Source organism: Nuphar pumila, chromosome 3, assembly GCF_984573655.1.
Source record: "Nuphar pumila chromosome 3, dmNupPumi1.hap1.1, whole genome shotgun sequence".
Taxonomy (NCBI): domain Eukaryota; kingdom Viridiplantae; phylum Streptophyta; class Magnoliopsida; order Nymphaeales; family Nymphaeaceae; genus Nuphar; species Nuphar pumila.
This window is the reverse complement of record NC_143251.1, coordinates 114,461,779-114,475,994: the sequence shown is the minus strand read 5'-3', so window position 1 is coordinate 114,475,994 and position 14,216 is coordinate 114,461,779. Positions and strand designations below refer to the sequence as shown.

Here is a 14,216-nt window from a genome sequence, read left to right as displayed (position 1 = left end):
GACTGAGCAAAGTTCTCCTTCCCGAGAACCCTATCTGTCCCTCTCTTGCTCTCCCCATATTTGCGGGATCCCATCTCGCCGGAGGCGTTGCACCTCACCAGAGCACACCATACTCGTCCCTCCCCACCCCCACAAAAGCCCCCATCTCTCCCTAACCCAAATCTCACCGGAGCCACCTACAGTGCAGGATCTCCTCCTTTCCCCACCACTTGCTCACCTGAATCGAGCTGGAGCCCATCTCGCCTGAACTCCACACATCAGCAAGTCCCTGCCACTCTCAATGGAGCCACATAACAGGACTCGCCGGAGTGATCAGTCGTCCGACCTCTACCTCTATGTAGTTCACTCGATGGGCCCCATCTCGCTGCTTCCACCCAGTGTGCCTGATCTACTCCATCTCCCACCACCCAGTGAAGCAACTTTTTTAAAATATGCTGATGACAGATTAAATATCCATTTTTTCTAACTACACTATGTTGGATCATGATTTGTGCATCTGGGCGTGGGTATGAACGAGGTTGTTAGTGCATAATGATTAGCTGATTCAATTGAGATCTAGTTTGATTTCTTTGCTAATAATACTAATATGCTGGTTGCTAATATTACTAATGCTAGCATTCTTGGGTCTTGAATTAAGTTCCAATTTTGTTCAGATAATAAATGCATATGATCGTAAATTTTGGATTCAAACATTATACAGGAGCATACCCACGTTGAAAGAAACTTAAATTCTGATTGTTCTGTTGCCAAAAATCTTTGTACACAATGTCGGCGATCGATGACTTCCACATGAGAACTCCCAACTTATACAGGTGCACTATTTCTCTGGGTTTTTTCAATGATCTAGTTACTTTGAATATGCTGAAGGGTTTTTGTCTCAATTCTTAGCTTAATTTATTGGAGCAGGGTGGAATGAGGATCAAAATAACTATATGCCATCTTGTGGAAGCAATTACTTCATTTCTGCGGACGCAAGGACTGACTTGGGCAAAACTGACAGACCTGTGAGTGGTTTGGTCTGCTTCTTTATTGCAGAAAACATATCAACCCTTTGAATGCGGCTGTTCGAGCTATTTCTGGGCTCTGTTCTTTGAATTCAAACCATGAAGACCATTAGAGCTGGCGTGATCGATGGTCTAGTCTTATCTATTCCAGAGGCAGATAAAAGCACTTCTTGTGCTTTGTCGACAATTGAGATTCTATCAGTTCATGAAAGTGAGAAAAGGGCCTTAATTGCTAATGAAAGGCAGCCCATGTTCTTGTGAAGATGCTGTTCAGGGTCTCCGACAATGGAGGAAGAGAAATTACAGTCAGTTTGCTTCTGGATATCTGTCAAAACTCACCACAGATTCAGGAAACAGCAATTCGCTCTGGTGCTGTGACTCAAATATTGTTTCTCCTACAAAACCAATGCAGTTACAGGACCAAAATTAAGGCCAGGATGCTACTGAAGCTTCTCAGGTCAATGTGGACTGAAGATTCATGCATATATGGAGTGCAGTACAGTCTGGTTGAATCATAATGTGTCTTAGCTAACATAAAAGGTCTGAATTTTTGTCTTAGTGTTGTTAAAATAAGCCAATTTGCTGTTGATGATATCCCATATATTGTTAATAGGTGAATAGTTCATAAATTGAATTTTACTGCAAGGCCTCTGATAAATTGAAGTAGAAACAGAGTCATACAACTTGAATAAAGAAACATGTGTGCGGTCACTCTTTGTTGGATCATTTTTCAGATATCACAGTTTCACAATCGTCATCATGATATAAAACATGATATAAATCAAGAAATACAGCAAAGTATAAAGCATGATCAACAGACGACCGAAACAATAACAGGGAGCAAGCATGACAGGTTCCGCATAAAACCAAAATCCAGGCAGCAGCACATAAACAAACATATGCACAGAACACAATAAACACAAGAGAAACATGTTAATATTGTGTAAAAGGCTAAGACGTACGGAAGTACTCCCCTTAGAGAAGATTCGCCCCCACATACTGTGCAAATTAGGGTCCGGCGTCCTTCCCCCAGGATACAATAACCACGACGAACCGAACGGTGCACTCCGACGGGTCGTCCTTCGAAAACATCCTCCTTCGAATCAAATGTTGCAGAACACCCTTTAGGGAAAACTCAGGAAAAAGAGAGAAAGTAACAGATGAGATGGGAAATCGTAGAGCTCTAAAATTCGTCTGTCTCAGCCTATGCGTAACCCCAACCCTCACCATGCTTTTATAACCCACGAACGGTTATGAAACGTGGAAGGACCCGTTACGGAATCTGAGGAGACGTGATCCGTTAACGGTCTTCGAAAGATCGAGACCCGTTACGGAATCCGAAGGGCCATAACGGGCACGGAATACGAGGAGTCGTAACCCGTTATTCATTCCCATAGCCCGTTACCGAATCCAAATAACCAAAGAAACTTTGGGTAAAAAGGTACATTGTCTTGATTGGATATGGCCCTAAAGGGCCAATTACCCGAGCCCGACACTGCACGGCACGGCGGGCGGGCGCAAGCGGGCGCGCGCGCACGCGCGTGTGTGTGGTGGTCATCCCAATCCCTTGTTCTCAGGAACAAGTGTATGAGTTCACTAGTTGCTTATAAAGCCCTCAGAAAACTCAAGCAAAAGCAATATGGGACTATTTCACCTCATCAAGACCACTTTCTTTAAACAACCCATTTTCTTCTTTAAATTTTCTCTCCCTTCCTTCATACACCTAACATTCCCCCACAAATTCAAAGAATGAAACAGAAGGAAACCAAGGTGCAAAATGAGACAATATGCAACAGGACATATCATGCTTTCAGCAATGGTACCTTCCGGTTTGAACCACTACCTTAGTTGACTAATTTTACCCCCACAGGAACGAAGTGAACTGAAGTCTTGAACTTGAACCTTTGGTGTAGGAGTGTTCATCAGCAACAACATGATAAAGGTTCTGGTTGTAATCTTTAGGGGCGGCACGTTAAAGGCCATGCGCCTGAATCCTGTTTCATGAGTGACTTCAGGAATAACTCAATTCCTTAAACTGCGGCCACACAGTCACACTCACATAGGTGGGCTTCTCCAAAGATGCACTGCTAACATCTTGCCTAGAAGACTTTGAACCCAATCAGAGTTTTAACTCTTCCTTAACTTGCAGCTACAGCACCTTTCCAGAGTAAACAGGGGAACAGACACAGATACATAGTATCATATAAATAAGGTGCTATCCAGTTCACCCTACAGCTTGTTATTACCACATTGAACCTACTTTGTGGGATCTCCACTCAGATAGGTTGGGTTGCTACTGTAGATGAACTACTGATGGGTTTCAGTCCCATCCCCTCTCTGGATTTTAGGACTAATAACTTATCTAGTCCTTTCGTTAATGGATCAGTTGTGTTCTCTTTGGATCCAACATAGTCCACAACAACCACTAACTGACACTACAACAGAGCAGTAGATTAGCGACGACCACCTTTCGTCGCTAATCCGTCGCTAATCCGTCGCTAACCATGTTAGCGACGGATTAGCGACAACGCGGCGACAGTATGCTTACGTCGCGAATATTTCGACGCTAACTGGCGACGGAATTATTCCGTCGCCAAGTCCGTCGCTAATTGCGACGGAATAACGAGCGCTATATTCCGTCGCCAATCCGCCGGTACTAAACGGCGACCACGGCGTGGCGACGGATTTAATTCCGTCGCTAAGCCGTCGCTAGATTAATATGAATAGCGACGGAATCATCCGTCGCTAATCCGTCGCAAAAACGAAAAAAAATCAAAAAAAATTTATTTAAAAATTAATTACGGAGAACTGTACAATTTATATTTCCTGTACAATTTATATTTCCTGTAAATAAAAAACAAACCACACAAAAAAATTCATATAACAAGTATCTATAATAATTAATCGTTCCACCTTAAAACTAAGAAGTTTAATTATTTACAATTCAACAATTACAATTAGGAAAAATAAAAAAAATAGAACTTCTTCAACACAGTCCTCTAATCATCGCCAAGATTTTGTGCGTCTTCTTGTTCATTGTCTTTATCTGTCCCTTCAGCTCCACTACCCTGATTATCGCTAGCAGCCTACACAAGAAAAGAACAGTCAGTATTGATAAACAAAATATAATGAAATAAATTACACACTATATGTGATTCTATCATGTGCTCATGTGTGATCTAAGGCAATAAAAAAACTCTATATGTGATTCTATCATGCTCATATGTGTGCTAAGGCAGTCAAAAAATTGAATATGTGATTATAGCATGTTCATATGTGTTCTAAGGCATATAAAAAAACTCTATATGTGATTCTACCATGCTCAGATGTGCTTTAAGGCAAGCAAAAAACTATATATGTGATTCGATCATGCTCGTATGTGTGCTAAGGCAGTAAAAAAATTGAATATGTGAATATAGCATGCTCATATGTGCTCTAAGGCAGGCAAAGCCAAAAATTTTATATGTGATTCTATCATAAATGATATATAACATGTTCATATGTGTTCTAAGGCAGTTAAAAAACTCTATATGTTATTATAGCATGTTCATATGTGTGCTAAGGCAGTCAAAAAACAGAATATGTGATTATAATATGCTCATATGTGTTCTTAGGCAGTAAAAAAACTGAATATGTGATTATAGCATGCTTATGTGTTCTAATGCAATCAAAAAAACTTTATATGTGATTCTATCATGCTCATATGTGCTCTAAGACAGACAAAAAGTTAAATATATATATATGTGATTCTATCATGCTCATATGTGTGCTAAGGCAGTAAAAAAATTGAATATGTGATTATAGCATGTTCATATGTGTTCTAAGGCATCTAGAAAAACTCTATATGTGATTCTACCATGCTCAGATGTGCTTTAAGATAGTCAAAAAAACTATATATGTGATTATACCTGAGAGGGACCTGGAATCGAAGATCCCCTATCCTGAACAGCGGCCTTGATCTCATTTCGGAGAAAGGGGGCGACGGTGTATTGGAAGTAGTTATTCAGTGATTCATTAATGATCTCGCGTACATCATCACCGGAAAGAATAGTCGGCTGCTTGGAGCTTATGTCGGCGCAAGAAGTTGGTGAGCCGTAACTGAAAGAACCAATAACTGGTGAAGTGTTCATATTACTCCCAAACCCGAACACGCGACCTTTTTTGGGTTCACCTGCTGCAGTCACCCATGCTGTAGGATCAAATGATGGATGCTGAGTAGCGTCTTCACCATATCGCTCTACCATTTGTTGCTCATATGCCTCCTACAAAATAATGTTTAAAGTATTCATTAATAATTAATGATAACATTATGATGACTTGCATATATATTGCAATGATTATTAATAGAATTAATACATACCGTTGTCGTTCTCGCCTTCTCTGATACGAAGACTCCTGTGGTCTTCCGTTTATGTGTTTCTACAAACACATCCTTATATGGTACACTGCCTCCTTTTTCTGCTTCCTGCGAAGTTAAATGACAAAAGATTTAGTACACAAATTTGCAACTATACTTATAAAATTAATATTATATATTGATGAGTTACCATTTTCTTTAGGTGGCTCCCAAATGTCTTAGATCCACCTGTGTGTAGATGGGCTTCGGGCATCTTCGATCGATTTTGTGAAGCCTTCGCAGAGCGATTTTTAAATGCATCTCCCGCCCACATATCGCACATTTCATCCCAGTAATCTCTCCTGATAGTAATAGGACCATGGCCCTTCCACAGTAATGGATCATCTACTACGCCAGATGCTTTTTTTGCTGCAGTCTTCATAGTGTGCAGCATGTCTGCAAATCGATTGGCAGCCACCTTCTGCCACACCTTCCTTGCATCATTTTCTTCCACCGTAGTTGCAAAGCGATTCGAAGCCTACAAATATTTTCAGAAAGTTAGTAGACATTGCTTAAATAAATTAAATATGAAACACATTAACTATGAGGAACAACTGTATACCATGAATGAGGACCACAATCTGTCTAATACCTCCTTTGGGTACTCTTTCCATTGAGCAACTGGTCCTGGTAGATGTTGAAGAAGTGAATTCCTAATCTCCCGTACTACTTCTTGTGGCTCAAACCTCGTGCTGCACATGAATTGTTACACAGTAAATATCAATATAAAATATTTAAAAGATATGCAATAATTGAAAACAAAATACTTACGGTCGATTATCGATATACACTATTCGAATGAGTCTTCTTGTGCCAGCCTGTGAAGACCCTGTTTCCTGTGTTGGCTGTTGACTTGTGCGATCAACTGGTGTAGGTGGGTCGTATACAGGCGCAACATCATCTGTAAAAAAATACACACCAAGTTCTCAGAATGTGCATTTGAACTAATCAAGCATCTAATTAGTTATATGATATACCTATCACAGGAGCCCGTGAAGATGAAGGTTGAGCCTGGCTACTACTGGATGAGCGACCACTATAACCTCCACGAACCATATTCTAACAAATAACATATGTCATACAATACATTCAAATAATTCACATCAAGTATTACAATGCATTCAAGTCATTCACATCAAGCATTGCAATGCATTCAAATAATTCAAATCATTGACATCAAGTATTGCACTAATTCAAATCATTCGTTAATTGCATAAATTATAATACATTCAGATAAATTACAATGCATTCGAATCATTCGTATCAAGTATTACAATACATTGAAATAAAATGTTTAATCATTCACACCAAGTATTGCAATACAACTCACATCAAGTATTACAATGCATTTAAATAGAGGTTTGTAGTATAAGATTTTTTTCACTAGCTTGAGAATTCTTCCTCGTCACTAGTTTGACTTTCTTCTTCTTCTTCTTCTTCTTCTTCTTCTTCTTCTTCTTCTTCTTCATTGTTTGCCCATCCACTTGGTACATCATTTGGATCACATTCCTCTATGAATGTTTCATCAGCCAATGGAGATATGACATGCATATCATGCGCAACATCGTGACCATAAGCGAAGTCACAGACGCCCAGTTCTGATAATCACTCACAAAACCCTTCCTGTATAGGTGATGTCTAACGCCATGAGGTTCTACAAATCGATTATTCTTACAAATCTTGCAGGGACACCTAATCCGACCTGTGGGATCTACCGTACTGACACTCGCCGTTGCAAATTCAATAAAACTATCGACACCATCCATATATTCATGCGATAACTCATTGTCCACTATCCTACGGTACATCCATTCACGGTTTGCAGTCATTCTGTCGTATGATGTTACGAATAGTATCTTAACGAATTAAGAAAAAAACAATCAGAATGCGACGATGAAGAAAATATCAAATTTATCATGCAATATACTATGTCAAACAATAACAAGAATTTTGATGCATGCATTGATAACTTAATATTTTCATGTGCAAACTATTAATGACATGATACAATCATTTGAAGCATGCTTTTATTATAAAATTTCACATGGAAGTCAAAATCAAATTGAAAGTAACTACATGCAAGCATGGATACAATTACATCAAACATTGCAATACATCATAATCATTCATATCAAATAAATGGCAAACATGTACCTGCAGCAAACACACTTCAATATCTCACTAACTACTACCATGCTTAGCATGGACTCCGTACTCCAAAAATAAGAACACTTCCATATTTCTACATTAAAATCATGCTCAGCATGATCTCCGAACTCCAACAAAGCAGTCCTAGATATCAACAACTAAGTGAGTGTGTGAACAATAAAGTGCTGCATTCAATAAATTAAATAACATGTGATACGTTTGCATCACTTACTCACCACGGGTATTTACCCGATTTGCATTGTTTTTGTCATTTACTTACCACAGGTGGCCGAGCACGAGTTGGTTCCGTTGAAAAATCTGCACAAAAACAAAACAAATTAAGTAACAAACTAACTAATCATGAAACAAGATGAAACACTAACTAAAAAAATCGGGTATTTCTCTCAAGGTACGGGCATTTTCTTATGTGAAACGTTTGAGAAATCGGGTAGAGGTAGGATTTCCATGGATGTTTTGATGGAAATCCATGGCGAATCAGTGGATCTACGAATCCACTATGTTATATTGATATTTTTCCTTGTTTTTCATTTTTTTTTTCAAAAAGAAATCCATGGCACGATCGATGTGGTATGGGTGTCGGCTGACAGACCAGCCGAAGTCAAGCCGTGAACCCTCGTTGTTGGCCCAGCCGAGTGATCGGCTGGGTATGATCCCTTTATTTCAAAAAAAAAAATCTTTTTATTCACGTTGGTGGCTGTTGGCTGGCTGGCAGCCAGCCGAGTAGCACTCGGCTGACTGCCAGCATGCTGGCAGGTGCGCCAGGCCCAGCACCCAGTCGGCTGGGTGCTAGGCGAGCCTATGACAGGGCCATAGCCGGCCCAGCCGGCCCAGCCGACAAAAATTCTTTTCAAAACAGGGAAGGGGGTTAAACCCCCTGCCGGAAAGGCAGTTCCGGCATGGGGGGTTGACCCCCTGCCGTGCCTTTACGGCAGGGGGGTCGACCCCCCATGCGTTTCCGGCAGGGGGTCGACCCCCCATGCGTTTCCGGCAGGGGGTTGACCCCCCATGCCTTTCCGACAGGGGGTCGACCCCCCTTGCCGGAAACGCAGGGGGTCGACCCCCCCTGTCGGAAAGCACGGCAGGGGGTTAAACCCCCTCCGTTTCCGGCAGGGAAGGGGCGTACCCCCTGCGTTTAGAAGAAGAAGAAGAAGAAGAAGAAGAAGAAGAAGAAGAAGAAGAAGAAGAAGAAGAACCTGCGCTTCGCCGGACGGTGGCGGGAGGTTGACGGGGAGCGGCAACTGGCGAGCGCCGGCTGGCGAGCGGTGGACGGGGAGCGGCGGTGGCCGGACGGTGGCGAGGGCCGACGGGCGGCGGGAGGGTGCAGTACAGCGAAACAGGGAAAAGAGAAAGAGGGATGTGATTAGGGATTTACGCGACATTTAGCGACGGCTTAGCGACGGAAAAATTCCGTCGCGAAGCCGTCGCGAAACCCAAATACCAAAAAAGCGACAGAATATATTCTGTCGCTACTCCATCGCTAATTAGCGACGGAGTAGCGACGACAGAGTTCCCTCTCTAAATCCGTCGCTAAAATGGTGTTCTTGTAATCAAAAGTAGCGACAAAAACATGCAGTCGCTAATCCGTCGCTAAGTAGCGACAGATTAGCGATAAAAGTTATTTCCTCGCTAATCCGTCGCAAATTAGCGACAGATTCTATCTCTAGCTAATCTGTCGCTAAGTAGCGACGGAAAAAATCCGTCGCTAATTTCCGTCGCTAATTAACAATTTTCTTGTAGTGGGATCCAAAGAGTTCACCCTACAGCTTGTTATTACCACATTGAACCTACTTTGTGGGATCTCCACTCAGATAGGTTGGGTTGCTACTGTAGATGAACTACTGATGGGTTTCAGTCCCATCCCCTCTCTGGATTTTAGGACTAATAACTTATCTAGTCCTTTCGTTAATGGATCAGTTGTGTTCTCTTTGGATCCAACATAGTCCACAACAACCACTAACTGAGACACCAGTTCCCTTACAGATTTTATTCTGACTTGGATGTGTCTCATCTGCTTTTGGTTATATTTTGTGCTTTTAATCTTTGCAATAGTGGCCATATTATCACAATGCACAGATATCGCAGGAATTGGCTTGCACATTAAAGGAAGTTTCTCAAGAAGTCCTTTTAACCATTCAGCTTCCAATCCTGTGACATCTAAAGCACAAAGTTCAGCTTCAAAAGTAGACCGATACAAGATGGTCTGCTTTACTGATCTCCAAGCGACTGCGCCGCCACCCAAGGTAAATACATACCCTGTCACGCCATAACTGCCAGAGTTCATGGCTATCCAGCTCGCATCACTATATCCCTCAAGAACTGCAGGGAATCTCTTGTAATGCAAACTCAAGGATGTAGTCCCTTTCAGGTATCTAAGTACCCTGTCCAATGCCTTCCAATGAATGCGATTTGGACAATTTGTGTATCTACTTAATTTTGTCACGGAGAACGAAATATCCGGTCTCGTGCAATTTGCAAGATACATCAAACTTCCAATAATCTGAGAATACCTCAATTGAGACACAGAAACACCAGTCGTATTCTTATGAAGAGGGATAGAAGGGTCATATGGAGTTGCTACAGATCTCCCTTGGTTATAGCCAAATTTCACAAGTACTTTCTCAACAAAGTGAGATTGAGAAATGGTTAACCCTTCAGCTGAACGAGTCAGCTTTAAGCCTAAGATCACATTTGCAACACCCATATCTTTCATATCAAACTTACTACTAAGAAACGACTTTGTCTCATTAACAATTCCCATATTGGAACCAAACAATAGAATGTCATCTACATACAGGCATAAAATAATACAACCATCACTTTTAACTTTACAATAAACACACTTATCAGATTCATTGACAACAAAGCTAAATAATAAAATAATATTATCAAACTTCTCATGCCATTGTTTAGGGGCTTGTTTTAGTCCATATAATGACTTAACAAGTCTACAAACTTTATCTTTATTACCAGGAGCCACATAACCCTCAGATTGATCCATATAGATCTCTTCTTCAAGATCGCCATGTAAGAAAGCAGTCTTTACGTCCATTTGATGGACCGAGAGATCATAAATGGAAGCCAGTGCAATAAGCACTCTAATAGTGGTCATCCGAGTAACTGGAGAATAGGTATCAAAGTAATCTATTCCCTCCTTTTGTTTGAACCCCTTGGCAACCAGTCTCGCCTTGTACTTGTCAATGGATCCATCTGGTTTCAACTTCTTCTTAAAGATCCATTTGCACCCAATTATGGAACTACCACGAGGGAGGTCAACCAATTCCCAAGTGCCATTAGAGATAATGGAGTCAATTTCACTCATGATGTCATCTTTCCAATGCTTCGCTTCAGGTGAAGCCATTGCATCTCGGAAAGTGGGAGGATCATCTTCGATAAGGTAAGTGATAAAGTCACTTCCCAAATCCTTGGTAATCCTTGGTCTCTTGCTCCTTCTAGGTTCAACCACTTCCTCAGACTCACCGGGTCTAGGATGGGAACAAGATGGTTCTACCCCCACATCTGTCATCCTTTCCACATGTTCGGGAATGGAACCAGAAGTTGAAGGTATATCTAAAGAAGAAAGATTCTGAGGTACACAAACTTTCATGGAAAATACATCCTCAAAGAATGTAGCTTCTCGAAGCTCTACAATAGAGTTAACATCTATGTCAGATATCTCAGACTTAATTACTAAGAACTTGTAGGCATAGCTGTTCTCTACATAACCCAAAAAGACAGCATCTACTGTTTTAAGACCCAACTTCTTCCTATTGTGTTCTGAGACAAGTACCTTTGCAAGGCACCCCCACACTTTAAGGTATTTTAAGCTGGATTTCCTATTTCTCCAGAGTTCGAAAGGGCTACTATCCTTATGCTTCTGAGGTACTCTATTCAGAATATGACAAGCCGTATTCAGAGCATCCCCCCACATATAGGTAGGTAATCCAAAACTCCCAAGTAGAGTATTTATCATGTCAGTTAGGGTTCTATTCTTTCTTTCTGCAATCCCATTGGATTGAGGAGAATATGGAGCAGTAAACTCATGAACTATTCCAACAGACTTGCAATATTCATCGAGTTTATTAGAGGTATATTCTCTCCCTTTATCAGACCTCCATCTTTTAAGTTTTCTACCAGTTTGTGTTTCTGCTTCATTCTTAAAAATAAGAAACTTATCAAAAGCTTCATCTTTTGATTTAAGCAGATACACATAACAGTATTTAGTGCCATCATCTATAAAAGTGATAAAATACTTTTTATGATTTCTGGTTAATACTCCATTAAACTCACAGATATCTGTGTGCACCAGATCCAATATTTCAGAATCTCTAACAATCGTATGGAATGGTTTCCTACATTGTTTTGCTTGCACACAAATTTCACATTTTTTAGTTTTATCAATGGAATGCTCAAGAATCATTTTTAAGTTCATCATGCGTTTTACAGAGTTGAAATTCACATGACCTAATCTATTATGCCATAAGTCAGATGATTCTATGTTATATGCAACATTAGACAATGAATCAAAAGAAACATCATTTTCTAATTTATCACTGCAAACATGTTCAACACGAAGTTTAAATAAACCATCATCTAAATACCCCTTGCCAATAAAAGTTCCAGAATGTAGAATAACAACTTTATTACATTTAAAGTTAAATTCATAACCCTCTCTAACAAGACATGAACCACTAAGAATGTTCCTTCTAACTATAGGCACATGGTGCACTCTGTATAAAGATAGAACTCGTCCTGAAGGAAACTTCAGATCCACGCGTCCAATCCCTAACACCTTTGCAGCCGTTGAATTACCCATAGTCACGGATCTGCCTGCAGCAGCCTGGTATGAGACAAAGACAGACTTATCAGCACAAACGTGCACATTAGCCCCAGTGTCAACCAACCACTCTGTTGGCTCATAAACGTGATAGATTTGCAGGTTAACAGAAACATACCCAGTACTGGTCCCAACGACCTCAGTCAGCATGTTGACTTGAGGCGTTTCTTCTGTGGTCCCATGAGCTTTGGCCTTCTTGGAAGGACATTCCTTAGCCTAGTGCCCAACCTGCCCACAGTTCTAACAAGGTTTGTTCTTTGTTTTTTTCTGGATTTTGGCCTTAGGTTTAAACTGGTTTTTCATTGCCGATTTCGATTTTTGTCCTTTGCCCTTAAAAGCTCCGGTTATCATGTTCACCTTAGGCGGTTCAGTTGGCATCACGATCTGTTTCTGGCTCCTATGCTCCTCTTCAATGGCAATGGCTACTATAAGATCATCTAGGGAAATTTTCCCTCTACGGTGCTTGAGAGACATACCGAAGTCTACCCAAGACTTAGGAAATTTCTCTACGATGGTCATAACTTGAAACTTCTCAGGAAGTTTCATTTCAGCCTCAGCCAAACTATGGAGCAGTAGCAGAAACTCGTGAGCCTGCTCAGTAACCGACTTGCCATCTACCATCTGATATTTCAGAAACTTGGCAACTGAGTACTTTTCAAGACCTTGGTCTTCGGTATTGTACTTCTTGTCAAGTTGATCCCATAGACCCTTAGCAGTGGTAGACGAAGAACAGTACACATCAAACAATGTGTTGGACAAAGCCAACAGTATGCAGCCATGACATATACTGTTTTTTTCTTTCCACTGAACTGTTGCAGTCACTGCAGCAGGGTCAGGGTCCGTATCAGAAACCGAAGGGCAGTCGATTTCCAGAACGACCAACAGTCCTATAGTGGTGAACCAGATCTTCATGCGTTGCTGCCAACGCTTGAAGTTCTGACCGGCAAACTTTTTCGGCATACCGGACATGTCAACTTTTGGTACAAATGCGGAAGAGGTAGACATGCTTGGAATCTTCTCTAAGACTGATGGATCATTTTTCGGATCACACAGTTTCACAGTCGTCATCATGATATAAAACATGATATAAATCAGGAAATACAGCAAAGTATAAAGCATGATCAACAGACGACCGAAACAATAACAGGGAGCAAGCATGACAGGTTCCGCATAAAACCAAAATCCAGACAGCAGCATATAAACAAACATATGCACAGAACACAATAAACACAAGAGAAACATGTTAATATTGTGTAAAAGGCTAAAGCGTACGGAAGTACTCCCCTTAGAGAAGATTTGCCCCCACATACTGTGCAAATCAGGGTTCGGCGTCCTTCCCCCAGGATACAATAGCCACGACGAATCGAACGGTGCACTCCGGCGGGTCGTCCTTCGAAAACAACCTCCTTCGAACCAAATGTTGCAGAACACCCTTTAGGGAAAACTCAGGAAAGAGAGAGAAGATGAGATGGGAAATCGCAGAGCTCCAGAATTCGTCTGTCTCAGCCTATGCGTAACCCCAGCCCTCACCACGCTTTTATAACCCACGAACGATTATGAAACGTGGAAGGACCTGTTACGGAATCTGAGGAGACGTGATCCGTTAACGGTCTTCGAAAGATCGAGACCCGTTACGGAATCCGAAGGGCCATAACGGGCACGGAATACGAGGAGTCGTGACCCGTTATCCATTCCCATAACCCGTTACCGAATCCAAATAACCAAAGAAACTTTGGGTAAAAAGGTATATTGTCTTGATTGGATATGGCCCTAAAGGGCCAATTACCCGAACCCGAGCCCGGCCCGGCCCGGC

General features: G+C 41.3%; 1 protein-coding gene and 1 long non-coding RNA gene across 2 annotated transcripts; one reads left to right on the top strand and one right to left on the bottom strand.

Moving 5' to 3' along the window:
- Positions 1–173: 173 nt before the first annotated feature.
- LOC149843369 (uncharacterized) lies at positions 174–1,005 on the top strand. The gene is made up of 3 exons (XR_016431132.1): positions 174–517; positions 701–812; positions 907–1,005. It is a non-coding gene; the product is annotated as an uncharacterized LOC149843369 (long non-coding RNA).
- A 2,821-nt stretch (positions 1,006–3,826) lies between these two features.
- On the bottom strand, positions 3,827–5,143 carry LOC149843368 (uncharacterized). Its single transcript, XM_090001802.1, has 2 exons — positions 4,913–5,143; positions 3,827–4,090 (listed from the first exon to the last, which is right to left on the bottom strand). Exons 1-2 carry the CDS (start codon positions 5,132–5,134, stop codon positions 4,004–4,006), a joined length of 309 nt encoding a protein of 102 aa, XP_089857928.1. The 5' UTR covers positions 5,135–5,143; the 3' UTR covers positions 3,827–4,003.
- Positions 5,144–14,216: the final 9,073 nt, after the last annotated feature.

Coding starts and splice junctions, on each gene's coding strand:
- LOC149843368 (XM_090001802.1), bottom strand. CDS start 5,134: ATGAACACTTCACCAGTTATTGGTTCTTTCAGTTACGGCTCACCAACT. Junction 4,091..4,912: donor CGATTCCAGGTCCCTCTCAG/GTATAATCACAT, acceptor TTTCTTGTGTAG/GCTGCTAGCGATAATCAGGG.